The 18161-nt window shown below is 41.6% G+C and overlaps 1 protein-coding gene across 2 annotated transcripts in view; it reads right to left on the bottom strand.

The window, feature by feature from the left end:
• Nucleotides 1-7854: 7854 nt before the first annotated feature.
• ADGRA3 (adhesion G protein-coupled receptor A3) overlaps nt 7855-18161 on the bottom strand; it is a 99129-nt gene continuing 88822 nt past the window's right edge. For both annotated transcript variants that reach the window (XM_006207017.4, XM_031686602.2), the window contains 3 exons: nt 13017-13162; nt 9582-9677; nt 7855-9439 (listed from right to left, as the gene is read on the bottom strand). In XM_006207017.4, the coding sequence (XP_006207079.2) occupies nt 8197-9439; nt 9582-9677; nt 13017-13162 (1485 nt within the window). In that variant the 3' untranslated portion in view covers nt 7855-8196. The remainder of the gene's footprint in view (nt 9440-9581; nt 9678-13016; nt 13163-18161) is intronic.

The raw sequence follows: 18161 nt of genomic DNA, 5'->3' as shown, positions 1-18161 counted from the left end.
TTCCTCATGGAAATCCCTCCCACTAGGCTGGAGGTAAAGAAGGGAGTCCAACCCACTCCTTACCAAGAAAGACAACAGGTCCTCCAAAGATCTCTTCTCCAGTCTCTTCACAAATGCCTATCTGACCTTTTCTTTGGTCCATAAGCCCGTCAGGTGGATAGACTTGTGGAACACGGTCGTTCACAGTTCTTTAGTAAACCTGACATGTGATGCTTTTCCTCAGTTTGGTGTCCTCATGTTCACCAGATTGGCATCTTAGCTGAAACTGAGGCAGAGAATGCTCGAGTCTAACGTCCTGTACGGGACTACTGTCCTAAAGCAGAAACATGAAATTACAACTAGATCTTCATGAATTGTTAAATTCTGAAAGCATGTCTTATTCTGTGACAGAATGTATTTGATGAGTCAAAAGGAACTTCAGTACCCAAAGGTGAATATCAAATGAGCAACATTCTATAGAATGCAAAAATATTTTTAGAAGAGTGTTTTTGCTTCTGAATAGCTTTTCAGTCAGTTATACTGTTCCTTCTTGAATTAAGAACTATCACTCAACCAATCTTCTGTTCATATGAAAATAAGAATAACTTTAGCTGGAGAGCAAATCTCACCTGCAAAATATTAAATGTGATATGTGAGGCTGGCGTACTGTTTTGCCTGAAGAAATTTATTTTTTCATTTTTAAACCTCTTTCTATTAGCGTCATGGCTAAACTCATCTATAAAATCCACAAAATAATGGTGCCAATATTATGTTCACATTATTATGCATTTTTACTCAAATGATGAAAATGAATTAACATTTATCCAAAAATGGAATTGCAGCTTTTGCTTGTCAGATCTAGAGTATTTCTTTCATCAAACATCCCATCAAAAGAGATGTCTCATCTTTGGGAACATACCAAAAAATGAGATGGAGGATCTATTGCTATATCAGCTTGAACTCTTTTGGGGTGTCTGTCAACAGAAATCAACTATAGCTTCAAAAAGGAAAAAAAAAAGCTGGTGGGAAGGAACTCGGTGAGAGAGGATTCAGTGACAGAACGTACATCACAGAACTCACAGGTAGGGAACACAGCTAGACTCTAAGATAATTCTAAACCCAGGCACTCTAAAGCATCTGGGCCTCTCTTTTTGGTCTCCACCCTCTGGTCTTACGCATCATTCTTTCCGGCTGCAGGATTACGTGGCAGAATACACGACAGCCAAAGGATCCTCAGTCTTCTAATTATTAATCAAGTGGCTGGAAAAGACGTCTTAATTCAAATTCCCAGGGAAGAGACTGCCTGCTCTGGCTTGGGCCATGCACTTGTTCCTGGAATAATTAACTATGGCCTGATCACGCTGCACCAAGATGGTATCAACGTAAGGTGAGATGAGGGGTGCAAGAAAGACAACAACAGCAGGTCATTCCAATAGCATTTGGATAGAATGATGCAAAATACCTAAGAGACGGTTCACATCTGTGCACATAAATCCTGTAGGTCGTGGGAAGTGTGTACTTTCCACACTGTTATGCCTGCTTCCTGCTTCTGCACCTGCAGAAGTGGCACCTAGCAGGGCCGGGTTTTATGCTACCACCTCTGGCTGGCAATAACCATAGAAGGATGAAGGCAATAAAGATGTCAACACTAAACCCACATGGTTATAAACTTGCAGAGGCAACAAGCCAGAATTCAAGCCATGGCTGACATACTCCCTTGTTCTCTCTCCCTGCATGTGGGTGGGATTTATTTTTCTGTGGGTGTAGCACACTGAAGGGCTCAGCTTTACGTGGGTCATCTTGGCTGCAAACCCCTGTCCTCTAGGCACCAGGCTTTGCGTCCTGTCCCTATATGGATGGCAAGAGCCAGTCCTTTAGTCAACAAAACCAGCCAGACCTGCCAGGCCTGTCATGGCATCAGGCTGCCAATTTAACCCTGAAGGCAGTAAAATGTATGGAAACCTCATATAAACACGACTTATCAAACTGTTTGCATTCAATGTTAGGGACGCTTAAGGTGTAGTGAAAAACCCATGTATCTGACTCAAACTAGTCTTTCAAAGTTTCCTTTCATTGTTGATTATAAAATTCTGAAGTTACAGGATTTTCTTCAATTTTTCCTAAGGCTAAACTGTGTCGGGGAGTATCCTATGTGAGATGATCTAAATGTCTTCGGAAACATGGTTAGAATTGCTCTACAGCAAGATCCTCTTAGTGTCCTGTCTACTCAGGGACACTCATGGAATGTATCCTCGGAAGGAGCACGTTCAGACATCTTTACGCCCATGGAATTCACGCCCACAAAGTCCTAGTGGCATGGAAGGAAAACCACCAAAATAGGAGTCATGAAATTTAAGCAGGTAAGGGAATCCTTGGTGGGAGGGTTAAAAACAGAAGCAATGAATAAACTTCAAACAGTATAGTAAGCAGTTTCTCGCTACACTCTAGGATGGACAGAAATAGCATATGATTTCCTTCAAAATAAATAAAAAAGGTTTATATATATACCTTACAAGGTTTAGATGGATAATCTTACGGTCTTCATTGTTTCCAAACAACGTGCACAGAGAAACGTACAGCTCTCGATGTGTATTACATAAAAGGAAAAGGTTAACCCCATTTTAAAAGGCTACAGAAGGGACAGCAATGTAAACCTCCCAAAACATGGGAAGGAGTAAAGAATGAAGAGCAAAAGACAACAGCAGTAGACAGCAAGCACACAATGAAGAAAAGGGACGATGCCAACGCTGATTTTCTGAAAAGGTCAATACAAGTGACAAACCTCTGGGAATGCTGAATTTTTTTAAATAGAGAAAACACAAAACAGCATTATCAGGAATTCTGCCAGACCAAAACGTTCTGGAGATTGACTGCACAACTGTGTATGTATTTAACCTTTAGGAAATGAGCCTTCCACTCTAATCATTTTTAAATAGGAATATTAAGGATGTAGCTCAGCAGAATGGGCACTGAATTTCCATATATTCATTGAACTCTCTTCAAAAGCGACAATCACATAATTTGCAAACGGATATAAAACCTAGCATTTTTGTTGGGAGCCCACAATGGATCAGTACTTAAAAGTAAGAGTTTTTAAAAATGTAATGAAGATGAGGTGGGAATTAAGCTCACTATTGTATATACCAGGAACTTATCTGTGCGGTAGTCTGGCTAATTGTTCACCAAACCATCTACCTTTCCTCCCTGGGCACATACCTAGACTACATTTCCTAGATTCCTTGCAGTTAGGTGTGGCCAAAACTGTGTTTCGGCCAGTGGATTGTGGGTAGAAATAATTTACACCATCTCTGGGCCTGATCCATACAACGCTCCCATGAGCTTACCCTCCATCCCCCGAGGAAGTACCTAGAGAAGGGCGGAGTCACGGAACAGAAGGAAGCTGGGTGAGAACCCCTGGGGGGAGCTGCCACGCCAGGAATACACCCACCAGACCATCCCTTCAGCAAGAATCCTGTACTGTGTTGAGCCTCTAAAAGGTTGCATTTTTATAAAAGTTAAGTTTACCCAGACTCAACATGAAAGTTTAAAAACAAAAACAAACAAAAAACTAAGCAGTAAAAATTGTTAATCATGGTTAACTACCGAATTGACATTTTTGCTCAGTTTCATAAAGGAACAGACTCTGATAACAAAAACGCCTGTTTAGTACTGGAGCTCATTACTTTCTCGTGCAGTACACACTTTCACGAGACACACTCTTCAGCCTGAGTTGGTACGCATGATGACACCTGGCCTGGCAGGCAAGCATAGCTTGCATATGTGCTTGCTCATTCGAATGCTCTAAATTTGTCTGTACAAGCAAAACTTCATCAATATTATATGCCAAGACAGAATGAACACAATGATTGCAAAACTGAAAATGTGATTAGCTGGACTCTTTATATTGTTGGAATAACTCAGTTAAGGAATGTATCTGCAGGGCCCTCTGAAAATATTTTGAACTTTCTGAATAGACTTGGGATGCTCTGATCAGAGTCTTCATCAGTATCTTCTCCAACTAGGTGGCGGTAGCAGACAATGGAATTCAACACACTCTTTTTCTACACACTCTGTTTTATAAATATGACATGGTTAGAAGGACGATACGTGTTTCAAACAGAATAAAGCATAAGTCTGTGGGAAAAAAAAGTTTAACAAGATTCTGGCTAGGAGTTAATTCTAAGCATTCCAACTCTACAAGAGCAAAGGTAGCGGTCCATTGCAGACTACATAAATGAGGGTTTCTTAAATAATACGGTCCTCTCCTTCAGTATCCACCTGAGTCACTGATATCCCTGGTTAAAAGGTGCTGAAAAAAAGCTATCACCAAAGGCTGCCTGAGACTTCATCACACACAGAGCTGGGTACACCAAGGAAGACAGAAAGGACTCCTAAATCTACAATGATTACTCCACATGTATTTCTCAGTTGACGCCTCCAGTGTTCCAATATTACCACTGGCTAGGAGCTGCTTATGGCCAATGTAAGACATGGTTCTACACGGGAGACCCACAGGTAGGTGGGGAAGAAGATTTAAGACAATACCAAAACTAAAAAAAATAGAACCTTCTTACTGCCTGCAATCTCATCTTGGTCTAAAACCAAGCAACATTACAGTCAGATTTTTATTATTGACAGATTTATAAACAGTTACAAATTTCTCTTGAAGGGTTTGCTTTACTTATACAAATAAATCTACTGGTTTTATTATCACTTATATTTCAGTGGGGAGAAAAAAAGTGAGTTGATTCATATGACAGTATTAATATAAATTTAGGGACAATACGGCAAAATTAGCAGAAGTGATGAAATGACTTAAGTCCAGGAAACATCATAATACTTATAAATAATCAAGTTATCTCTCAAGCTAAGAGCATTGAAGTGAATATTAAAATAATTAAATGATTTGGGGAATCTGGAAAGAAAAACAGAATTAACATTTGTTTTAAGGGGGGAGGGTACAGCTCAAGTGGTAGAGCACATGCTTAGCATGCACAAGGTCCTGGGTTCAATTTCCAGTACCCTCTCTGAAAATAAATAATTGAGTAAACCTAATTACCCCCCCAAAATAAATAAATAGACGTTAAAAATAAATAAATAATAAAATTAAAAAAACATGTTTTAGATTTCAGATTGCTGTTGTATGCATCACTTTCCTTGATAATTTAATTTAATTCCTGCATTAAATGCATTCAATTAATTTTTTTTTTACTTCCTCATCTTTTATGCCCTCAATCAACTTCAGTCTGGGTATCTGAACTCAATGCCTGAAACATGCAAATCTAAATGCTTAAACACCTATGTCTCAATAATGAACACAATCTAAACGTTAGCATCTACACAGAAATTGCCGTCTGTTTATAAGATTATATTTATTCCTATAAATAGACTGAACATGGATGTAGAATATAAGTTACATGTGCAAAAAAGCCTGGGATTTAGAAATTAGCTGCCACCTACTAATGACCTGAAATAGTAACAAATGTTTACACATGTATATAAATCTAGTCAGAAAAATACTCATAAACCTAATTTCTATTTGTTACCTAAAAAATAGGTTAGCCTGTAACACTAGCACAAAACATCAAATTATATATATATATAAAATGTGTACAGTACACACATTACATATAATATATAACAGCTTGATTTTAAACAACTTTCATGGAATAAAATAAATCATGTGTGTTTCCTTAAGTAGAATATAACCAATTATACCTCATTATGAAATTAAAATTCAGATAACTGGGATGAGAATAAAGTTTGGTAAAATTAGAGGTAACAGTCACTGAAGAGCACAGGTGCTTACCTTTGGAGAAGCAACGCATGTACAAAGCACACTGGCCGTGGCGCCAGGTAACATGGTCCTGGTCCCAGATGTGCCATCACTTGCTGGTGTGTTCAGGTTCGGCAAGTCAGAGACTCTTTGAGCCTCAGTTGCCATAATTTTTAAATGAGGAAAATGAATGAGCTGATCTTTAAGAAAACTGAAACATATGCTAAGAATTTATGATTCTATGAGAAATAGAGAAACCTCAACTAGCAACAAGTCACACATTATAAAAGACAGATATGGGGAAGATGCAATGTTTTATTCACTTCCTAGACACAACATCAAGTTTCAATTCGATCAAATGCTAAGACTATAATTCATCACCTATGCTCTATGTTTCAAAACACTGAGAATATTTTCAGTGGATCTTCATTTTATTCCAAATATTTGATTTTATTCCACTCCCCCATTCTCCCAGCCCCAGGTTTCTCTTCTTTCTGTTACCTGTAAGGAGCTATATTTAAATTAATAAATGCTTACTGAATGGTGAACATTTTCAGGAATGGAAATCCCTCACTTCTTGTGGAGCTAGGAAAAAGTAGAAGAACAAAGTTCTTTTCCTACGTAGAGTTGACCTATGGGTCAAAGAAAACATATTAAATATGGGAATGATGTATTGCAAAAACACAGAGCAAAATTTAACAGCAATTTAAAAATAAGAGTTACTTACTTCGTATCTTACTAGCTTATATCTTGGTCATTTCTAAACATCCTTCTCCACAAACACTGACTAGGAGACCCTGGGCCAGGTGGTACTTAAATGCACACATGGCAAACCTATCTACTTACTTGCCTTGTTTCCCCAACTGTGCAGAATGCCTTTAAAACCAACACCTAACAGAAGGCTTAAATAGAACTACCAGTTTTATTACTGCAAAGTGAAATAATTTATTTATAAAGCACTAACCCAGTGAAAAGTGGACACTTACACCATCCTAGGTGATCAGCTGGTGTCGTCTGAGAAGTACTCGATGTTAAGGGGTGAATCTCAGGTTTTGAGGTTTATCAAGCTTGACTCCATCATCTCTTGAATCTGATCTGACTCAGACCTTGAGACGGCTGCCTGAAACAGATCTAAACTAAGCTGTACCCATCCTTTCCAGCATTGTCTTGTGTATCAGAAGAAACTGAATGCACAAAGCAGTCAGGGCAGACCCAATCTAACTGTCCCAGAAAAGACCCAGTGAGACTGGAGACAGGAGACAGGTGAGGACTGCACAGTGCGTCGATGACCAGTGATTACTTTTGGATCTGACCTGCTTTTGCCCTTAGAATAGAATTTTAAAATTAGTACTTTAGCACGAATCCTGAGCAATTTTATCTGTTTAAGAACAAAGCAACAGCCAACAATAGTAAAGAATCCCCCCCAAAATAAGGGAATGTGAACCTTATATGAACTCTTCATTTACATTCATATATGTGAAGGGGATTAAGAGGTACAGACTTCCAGTTATAAAGTAAGTCATGGGGATGTAATGTACAGCATAGGGAACAGAATTAGTAATATTTTAAGACCCGTGTATGAAGACAGATGGCAACTAGACTTACCGTGGTGATCAATTCATAATGTATAAAAATATCAAATCACTATGTGGCACACCTGAAACTAACAAAGTACTGTAAGTCAATTACACTTCCATTTAAAAAGAAATAACATATGGGCTGGGAAAAAAAAAAAAAGAATGAGTAAGAAAACTAAACCCAAATATAAACCACTGAAAAGCCACTCTAAAATAGTATTAGTAAGACAAAAGTGGTACGGCAAAAGCAGTGCAATTTAGGAAAAGCTTTTTAGGCATTTCCATTTTCAAAAAAAGAGTTCTGTGAGATCGTCTTAAAAATGCATAGCACTTAAAACCATACTTATAAAATACATCAATCCATAAGCCCTTTGGTGTATATGCCATAATCAGTGGAGCTAATCATGTAAAAAACTGGTAACTGATTTACGTATAATTCTCATTAAGCTGTCCCAATGCACAAACTTCATTAAAACAGAATCAAATGCTTCTATTGTAAAGTATAAAAATGTAACATTGACATAATGACAAACATCTGTTTATTGTATTAAATACAAGCCTGAAATGTTAAGCAGACGTTACAGATTCTGAGAAAATTACATTTCGGATTCCAAAAATGTCCTGCTGGTGCTTTGACCACTTAAAACAATGCTTTAGAGGTTTCTGTTTTTTTTTTTTCTTTTTTTCAAATTCATAAAAAAGCAACACTTAGGGGATATACAATACACAAAATCCCAAACTTAGAAGTTTATTCAAAATTCTTTTGAATCCCTAAGGCGGCTGTAAACTGTTTTCACACGTTCATAGCTGAAAGGAATGTGACTATCAGTTTGCACGGACTTCTGCCTTGCAAGCCCACCAGCGCTACACAGTCGTTTCGTGTTTCCATAATCCAGTCCTGACATTGCCAGTGCTGTCCGTACCCAGCAGGGGTCCGTCCTGCCCGTTGCTTTTGACTGGGCCGTTCTGAATGGCCAAGTTGAGGCCATAAGACTTCTGCTGACCTTCCAGCTCAACCACAGTTGGCTTCCTTGGCGCATCTTTTTTACTGCTAGTGGAAACGGGCTTGTCAAAATTCCTGCCGCTTTTGGGAAGCGTGCTACCAGCATCACTGCTGTCTTGCTGGGGTGGGTTGCACTGTCTCTCTCTGTAGGCCAAGTAAGCCCTTCGGCTCCGGGAGTGTCCTTCCCCGCCGGCCGGCCGGCTTTTGGGCAAGCCGTTCTGCACGCTGCCTTCCACGCTGGTGGGGACGTCGTAGGCGTACTCCCGCAGGACCGTCAGGCGGCTGGCCCGGTGCGCTTTGCTTCTGTTTTTATGGTGGCGGCCTGGGTGCACGTTCGTTCGAAACTGCACTTCTAGGGGCGCCACGTGCATTTTAATATCGTTGTCCATCGAGTGTTCCGTCAGACTGTTGTCCAGCTGAGGCGTGGCGTTCAAGGGCAGGGAGTTGGTTTGGCACTGAGCCGCAGCCGCCTGCAGGTTCGTTAGTTTGCAGCCCTGGGAGGAGTTTTTGAAGCTCGACGCACTCTTGTTGGTGCAGGAAGACTCCGCGCTGCTGTTGGTGCACTTGGGAGCCTCCCCGCTCGGCCCACTGGAGCTGGGGGGCTGCACGTTGACCTGGACTGAGTACGAGCTGCGGCCCGGGCAGCAAGTCATGATCCACGCGAGCCGGACGTCCTCGCGACTGACACAGTGGTGAACCACGACGAACGCACTGAGGCTCAGACACGTGGCTCCAAAGAAGAAGCTGAAAACCAGGTCCAAAGGGTAATACAGAGAGACAGCCAAGGCCCCAAACAGCCACAAAGCCACATACGAGAGCAAAGTAAGGCTGGCCCCCAAGAGTTGAGCATGGAAAGTGTGCTCATTTTCCAAGGCTGATGTCGAAATCAGGGACAGGGACATGGAGTCCTGATGACTGACTTCGCCATTCTCGTTGGCGGCCAGCCTCTGCTGCTCCTCCGTGGGCTCCTTCAGCTCGTATTTCCGCTCAGGGTGTCTTTTCAACTGAATAAATATGCTCAGAAAGTACATACAGTTCACGAAAGTGATGAAGCTGGCAGGGCCGTAGAAGGCTCCTAAGGAGGGTTCCCACGCCATCCAGCAACTAGGAAAAGAAAACAGGGAACCAGCTCAGATGCTACACATGTCAGCAAAGTGCTGAAGAAACTGCAGGAAACTTTAGTGCCTGGGAAACAGTTAAAAGAGAAGCAACTGACTCAGGTACACAGAGAACGCTGAATACTCACTAGGGCGCGTTTGGCCGACTGCCGTAATTCTTGATGTTCGCGGCCGCTGTAATGCCGCAGACTATGATGGGTATCCCGCCGCCGATCAGGTAAAACCTAGGTGGAGGAATGACGGAAGTAACAGCTCATCGTTCCAATTTATTAAGGTGTATACGTCGCAGTTTCTCAGTACTGCAAAAGCTATTTATTCCTGAAAGATTCATTACTATTTCTATTCAAATAACACAACAAAGGCTAACTTTTGGAGGCTGCTTTGCTAACTATAACATTTAAAACAATTTTTAAACTTACGTTGGATTTCTTTTTTAAAGCATAAAGTCTACAGTTTCTGAGTTTAGGAAAGCTGATCAGCTTCTGCCACCTTGTGGACAGGCGAAGGAACAGCTTCTGCAAGTAGGGGTTTTAGTTTAAACTTTTTTTCTGCTCAGGGAGGGGGGAAATGGGCTTCTTGCAGATGCAGCTGATAAACCAGAGAAGTAGTCCATTACAAAACGACTTTAAGCTCTCACTGTGCCACAGCTGAGACTAAATATGCAATGGCGTTATTTATGTATTAATGTCCGGCTACACCGGCTTATTCCAGGATGTCCTACCGCTGTTCTGTGTCTGTTTACCCTCAGGAACTGGGGGCTGGGTAGTGGGGAGAGAGGTTACCCGGATCCCAGCAGCTCCCTGCAGCTCCCAGGCCCTTCCTGACCCCTTTCCCCCAGACCAGCAGTGGGGTGGGACCTGAGGGAAACAGAGTGGTGGCTGGTCCTATGGGGGGGAAAAAAAAACCTTTTTTTTTTTTTTTTTTGGCTGCAGCTGCTTTGAGGTCTCTGGCAAGAGGAAAGGGGAACTTTCTACCCTGGCTAGTTACTATGGGGTAGAGTCCATCTTCATTCTGCATTTGCCAGTTACAGAGACAAAGTCCAAGTGCTGAATTGGCTGGATACAGGCAATATTCATAACACACCTTTCCACACATTTTTTTCTTAAGTCATGTTCACGGTACTAAAATCCTTTAATATGATGTTATTGCTTTAAAAGACAGCTAATGACCCTGTAACACCACAGGCCTGTCTTGTATCTCAGATTAACAGGAGGCCAACATACGTGATGCTTCCCTTCCTCCTGCTAGACTAATTCGTAGCTGCGTCCTACCTGGAAAGGTATCATTTCACCCAAATTCATCTTGGGCTCCGCACTCCTCCGTCACTCCTCCCCGGCCCCTCCTCCGGGACTGCCTGTTATTAACCCTTATTTTTCAGCTTTCATCTACTTCCCCACTGCTTCTGACTTTCAGCCTACAAATATGTTCCCATTCTCCCCATCTTCTGAAACCTTCCTTCAACTATCACCTACTTTCCTTCCCCTTCGGTGACAAACTCCTGGAAACACCAGCACCATCACCTGCCTCGCCTTTACCAGGTTATTGTGAGGTGAGGCTGCTTCCAGCTCCCGTGCTCCTGAAACTGCCCTCTCTGGGGCCAGCAGAGACTCAAGGAAGGGCCCCTGCCAACCCTCCAGGTATCCCTGATGCGAGAGGTTCCTTAAGCTCAGGGACACGGGGGAGGGAGGGCGCCCTAAAGGGCGAACCTGCACTGTCTAAAGCGGGTCACTGGGAACTGCATACGGTCTGGAGCCCAAGCTGACTTTCACTAATTTTGTGGTTTTAATCATCACCTAACAGAAAGGAACAGCTGCATGAGGGTTGGATTTCCAAGTCTCTAGGCCAAACCATCTCTTGGTTCCTTTCACCACTGACAGAGGTGTCATATCTCCTCCTGTAATCTGACTGTGGCCGAGTGCTCCAGGGAACCACTCTCCACTGAATCTCTAATGTTCTCTTTCAAATCTCTTTATTTGCTATGGCCCATCTATGCGACACTGGTATGGCCCAGGGATCACTCTTAAATAACTTCCCCCTGGGAGAGCTTGTTCATTATCATGGCTTCAAGGAACACAAGTGAAAAAGTCTCCTGTCTCGTCCAGAGAACGGGTAGCTCGCCCTCTCTGCTGAGCATCAGGCTGCCAACATGTAAACTTTCCACAACAAAGTACTGGCGAGCCTGCCTCCCCTGTGCTTACTCGCCCGGAGCCCACCCCGCCCCATCTTCTTTTCCTCTATGCTTTTCTCAGTGGATAGAAGCACCGTCTGCAGAGGGGCCCTAGCTAACTAGAGCAGACAGTCTGCAGCCGCCTTCGAATTCTCTCCCATGTCTCTTAAAGCCAGCAGGTCAGCCACCGGAGAGAAACCGTCTCAAGTCTCTGACCCTGTATCCCCTCTATTCTTTATGCCCCTGTTCTGCTTTCATTCCTCACAGGGGACCATCAGTGACCTCCACAGAATTATTCTTATATGCCCCCTACTCTTGGGTATTCCAATTTATAGCTCTCATTTTTTTAATTGATGTATAGTCAACTTACAATGTTGTGTCAATTTCTGGTGTACAGAATAGTGATTCAGTTTTTTATATATATATATATATATATCCCTTTTCATATTCTTTTTCATTATAGGCTATTACAAAGTACTGAATATAGTTCCCTGCACTATACAGTAGGACCTTCTTATGTATCTATTTTCTATATATATACAGCCCACATTATAATGCAGCCTCCCAAGGCCCAAAAATCACCTTTCACCCTGAATTTCTGCTACTCTTACTCTTAGGTTGTAGCCACAGCCAAAATGCATTTCTCCAAGCGCACTCAGCTCAGCACATAACCCCGTCCCTGGAGTGCTACCTCTGCCTTTTACACTGGTCATCAAGCAGTTCCTAGGAACCCCCCATCGCCCCCCCAGAATGGATGGCTCCTCCACTGGTGCTTTCACACAACGCAGCCGCACAACAGCTCGTACCCAGCTGCAGTCAGCTCTTCATACCCTGGCTTGTAAAGCCCTCAAGGACGCAGGTCTGCCTTCAGTCCCTGCCCTAGTGCCAGGTACACACCCAGCGTTCAACACAAGAGACACTGATCCATTTCTACTCATCCAGCACAATTATCCACTGACGACTGTTAAAATTATAATGCTAGGAACAGCATGACCCCAAAACTGTTTTGTCTTTTGTAGAGAATAACTACACTGAGCAGATTAGTATCTATCACATGACCTCAAGGAAATTACAGTTATTTTCACAGAGCCTATTCTATGGCCAGCACCATCTTAGCTGCTTTATACCCTATGTCACTTATTCCTCACCACAACTCTATGAAGAAGAATCATTCCCACTTTGTAGATGAGTCAGGCACCGAGAGGATACAAAACTTCAAGAACATTATCAGCCGGCAGGGTGCACAGCCAGTGGTCAAAACCAGGAGGCCCGGCTTACAAGCCCATTCTTTTGTTTTCTAAAATTCCCTCAGCAATTTTTTGTTACGACCATGCTTCATTAAATGTAATATCTGACGAACGTTTAACATAAGACAGTACATGATGGTATCAGATACCTGAGCATCGGTCTTGGTGGAGGTGGCAGTTCATCAGGATCCTGGCATCTCTTAGCCTTTTTAGTGACTTGTTTATAGATATTTCGAGCTGTCACTCCCACCCATAGTACTGTAGCAAGGGTGGAATAATGAAGAATTATTCCAACCTAGAAAGAAGATTGAAGAATATGTAAACTAAGAGGGGGAAAAACAATTACCCTTTACAGTCATCAAGTGTAGTAGCTGCCAGTAAGCTTTATCAGAAAGACTGGGAAGTTACTTTCAAAAATCTGATTCAAAAACAGTATGGAGGTGTATTCTCATGATCAACTCCTCCGCCTGCTAATGAAACACAGAAAGCCATCTAACAGGCGTGCAAACAGACAAGCAGGTCCTCTTAACAGACTAGCCGACAGCTGGATCCAGGAGGCCCACGGACTACAACTTACACCGAGATGACTCAATACACCACAGAATTCGCTTTGAAAAATAATAAACCAAAGGCATTTTTCTCCAAGATGCTATGCTATAAATTAGAGTTGAGTTCCTCCTTTTAAGGAGGAATGTAGAGGTCAAGGGTGACTGGGGTGTGAAAGTCACAGCACACAGAGGATAAGCTTTAGAGTCAAAGACCTGAACAGTTCTAATTCAGAGCTTTCACGTACTGAAATGGTAAGCGAGTCACATAACAGATTGGTGATTAAATGAGTGAGCTATGGAGTCAGCCATTTTGCCTGGTTTTAAAATTGGAATCCACCCCTTGTGATACCTGAGCAAACCTGCATAGCATCTCAGGCACTGCCTTCCTTAGGTGTAAACTGAGAAGAATGTGAAACCATCGTTGAGGTTTTCAATAAGATCGTCTATATAAAGTATTTAGCACATTGCCTGGTACGTGATAAGCAATTAATTGAAAAATATAGCAATACTTTTATTATTACTTATTAGGAGTATGGTTTTAAGGAAACAGTGTCAACCTTTCTGAAATTAATGTTCCTCATTTGCCTAGTGGATTATCAACCATCTCCTGTGATTTTTGTAGGGACTGAATGGACACAATACCTGGGACATAATAAGTGCTTGATTAACGATGGTTAACTGCAATACACATAAATGGTCACACCGAGTTTCCTCCTGGAGGGGTGATGGGGGCATGTTTATCATGTGATTTCTGTTTGAAGCAACACCAGTTAAAGATAAAATTCCAGATGAAGGCAAGCAGTGGGCAAAGAGACATTTAAAATTTATTTTAAGAAAAAATAAATACCTGTGTGTCATCAAGGGTATAACTTAGCTTTCTTATCTAATTATTATCTTCTTATTGTTTCTTATACAATTATCACAGGTAAACTCCTATTAATAGAAATGTCCAAGAAAAAAGAAATATCATTCTAAAAGGATGGCTCTCCAATCTCAAGAAAATGAAATGGACTGACATTATCAAACGTACGTCAGTCACAGAAGCATTCAGACTGCTGCCAGAGGTTCATCTTAATGAGAGCCAATCTGCAGTTCAACTTAGTGACATGAAGGCACAGGGATTACTTTGCAAGGCAAAAAAGCTAGGGTGGCCATGGTCCCTGCAATGACTGGAAGCGCTAGGAGGCTGGATCCAGCCTGGCCAAACCAGAGCAGTCAGTTTTCTTCTTCTTAGGAAGAAAAGTGGCTCCTTGGTTCCCGCTAGGTCTTGCTGACTGCACTAGAAAAGCAAAATTTACAGATGTTTAAGTGGAACAGAAAGCATAAAATAACCCTTTGAGCTATCCAGTGTCACACCGAATACTGTAAATAAAAATAGTATAATTGGATTTGGTGCACAGAAACCAAAACATTCAAAACAAATCACTGCTATTGACTCAAAATGGCAGGCTCTGCGGTTCCTGGAGTTCTCTCTAACGCAGAGGTCAAAAGTCAGAGGTCAAAAGAACAAGACGGGGTTGCAAATGAGTTTAAAAACAGAAGCTGAAAATACTCTGAACGCAGGAGGTGCAAGGTGGAGAATTTTCTTGTTTTGGATCCAAGTAAAATTCAACCTTTAGATTCTGAAGTGTTTTCCATGGCATTTCAAAACTCGCAGAGAAGTATTCACACTTGAAAAACACTGAAGCCCGCTAGTTAGACAATTATTACCAATCGTGGAATTTTAGGAGTCTGATGTCACCTGGTAACAGTCACCCAGGCAAGTCACCAAATATTCCACAAGAGCCAGAATAAAGGAGGCCCTGAGGTCTAGTAGTGAGGGTGCTCCTGTATTTTGGAATGAGGTTCTTCCTATTTTATTCTCCAGCAGACACTTGGGCTATACATGAAATACAGCCTCACTGTCACAATGTCTTCCAAATAAATCAGAAATACACGTGGGAAGTTTGTAAATAAGTAAGATAATTCCTAAGACAAGGAAATAATTTATTAAATGCAACGATTGTAACTTAAGAAAGTCACCTTACCTTAGACATCAATTTCCAAAGCTGCAAAATGGATTCAAAATAATGATCCTAAGGAGTTCTACTTACACGTTACCTAACCACACACAGTCACATACCAGAGACTAGGCATTATGACGATTGGATTTTTAACCACCAGTAAACCTACAATAGTGCAGCATTCACATCAAAGTGTTTAAAAAATGATCTTTAACACTCCCATAATCATATATGCATACAAAAATCATACAAAAGCTTCCACTGCTGAATGCCTGTGATGGACCCCAAAATGGATAACACAGTTTTGTACGTGCTTCCATTTTAGCCTCTTAGCATCACCATCTGGTTAGTGTTACAGTAGAGGAGACTTAAGCTGGAGGTCCACCAAAGGTCACATGGTCAGTGGCAGGGCTGCAACTCAAACCCAAAGCCTGTGACACTTCTATTATGCCCTGCTGGTCCTCGCTAAACAGCAAAGCACCGTTACTCGGGAGGGCTGGAGAGGAACACTTAAGAGTCAAAAGAGATTGGCATTTGAATCATGCATCTGCCACCCAAAGACCCGAGTGATTTGGGGCAAGTTATTTCAACTCTCTAAGACTCAATTTCTGTACTTATAAAATATATGAGTAAGAAATACCTCCTAGGGTTAATATGAAAGTTAACACACTTGCAGTAGTTGCCAAGTAGAAAGCTCTTCATATCCATGGATTGAATCTTTCCCAATGCATCTCACGTGCCCCTGCAGCAGGCCCCTGGATAACAGAGGACACCTGAGAAAGTCACCAGGCACTACATTTACTAGATTCAATCACGGAGTGGTAGAGCAACAAGGTAACTTAAGTAAGATGAGCCAAATCCCATCACTGCATAGCTAAGGAAACCAAGACCCAGAAAATTAACAATCAATTACTTGGCAGCACGTGACCTAGAATCCAGATCCCTTCCAACCTTGAGTCAACACCCCTTCTCCTCTGTCACCCAGCTTCTCAGTTCTCCTCTGGCTCCTTTTGCAAAAGGGAGTGAAAGGCTACAGAATGCAGCCATGGTACCACCTGGAACGGACGACGAAACAAGCACAGTGGGCAGGACCTGGCTGGTGGGGTCTTTAATAACCTCCACCAGTCACTGCAGGGTGGGAACCTGCTCACACTTTTCCTAAAATACGTGAGCCCTAACAGCAAGGTTATGTCACACCGATCATGTGCACTTAAAAACTGCATGTAAAATATGCACACTTCAAGGTTCAGTTTTAGAAATGGAAGAACAGCCCATCCCATTATTTATAAAAGAAACAGTAAGCCCCTAGTAGGTTAAATGGCTAGTCATATGGGCTGTTCCGGCAGACCCTGCTGGCTGCTAACTGAATTAAGTAAGAAGCAAGTTATGTCTGAGTCAGAGATAACAAGAATGATGTTATGTCTTCCATAGGGGAAGGAAAGAACACGGTCAAAAAAAAAAAAAACAAAAACAAAAACAGAAGAAAACAACATACAAAAACATCTAGAGACCTGCCCGCCCCACTCTCTGGGCAAATCTTTAACTAACAGATACTCGTTCTTGAGGTCCTGAAAACTCAGTGCAATTCTTGTCCTTTTCATTCTAGAAATGGCATAAAATACCATTCAGGATGATGAAAGGCAGTCATCTTTACTATGGCCTCTTTCTATTCATTTCCTTAGTGAAATAAATTTATGTGCCTACTCTAAGGAATCAATGAATATTTTTAGACAGAATTGAGACGATTACTACCATTGTGTCCTGGGTATGCTCTTAATAGTCTACGCTCAAAAAATGGCTCCAGGGTTGAATGATTTCTGCTATTTGCAACAGAGGCCTTTTTTGTTCATTTACCCAATATTTGCTGAGCACCTACTATGTGTCAGGCCTTGTACTGATCCCTGGATAAACATTGGTGAATCAGATCAATATAATTCCTGTCCTTGTGCAGAGTTCAGGGACAATAAACAGTAAATGACAGTCAATTACAAAGTTTTGAAGGTACCATGGAATTTTAATAAGCACCACAGGATAATGAGGGGAGGGGAGGGAAGGGGAGGAACTGTTTCTCTGAAACCGTAACAGTAAACTGAGACCATGTGAAGAAGGGGCGAAAGGCTGAGAAAAGAGAAGCAGTATCTTGTGTACATCTGTTAAGCTGATTTTGTAGACTCCAAACCAGTTTGTTTTCAGATGTATAGTAACGGCCTAAATATTCTGCACAGTTAAGAGGTAACTGTGTCAATAACAGTAGCAGAAATAGCTAACGTTGTTGAGCGCTTACTGTATGCCAGGTACCCTGGAGTCATTTAATCCTCTCAACAATTCTTAAATACACACACACGTATTTTAAACTGGATCTCCTGAATACAATATTGGATTGATCCTCAGCCTTAGGTTAATGACATACTGTAATGATTGGCCCAAGCACAGACTATCTTTATTTAGCTATTTAATAAGTTTTTGTTAACAATAAGTGTCCAAGAATCTATCGATAAGACAGAAGACCTTGACAAAAACCTTCATCAAACTTTAAGATCCCCGTCAGCCAAGATAATCATCATCCTATCTCCTGCACTGATCATCTCTCTGCTTTCCTTTTTTACAGTTTTATTGCACCTGTATATTTTTGTGAAAAGTGTGCTGCTTCATTTCAGTTACGTTTATCTTTATAAAAAAAGCTAGCGGGGCAGGGTGGGGGTGGGGGGTGAATGTAATTTACAAGACTTATTTTTTTCACTTA

Source organism: Vicugna pacos, chromosome 2, assembly GCF_048564905.1.
Source record: "Vicugna pacos chromosome 2, VicPac4, whole genome shotgun sequence".
Taxonomy (NCBI): Eukaryota; Metazoa; Chordata; class Mammalia; order Artiodactyla; family Camelidae; genus Vicugna; species Vicugna pacos.
This window is presented reverse-complemented; position numbering and strand designations above follow the sequence as displayed.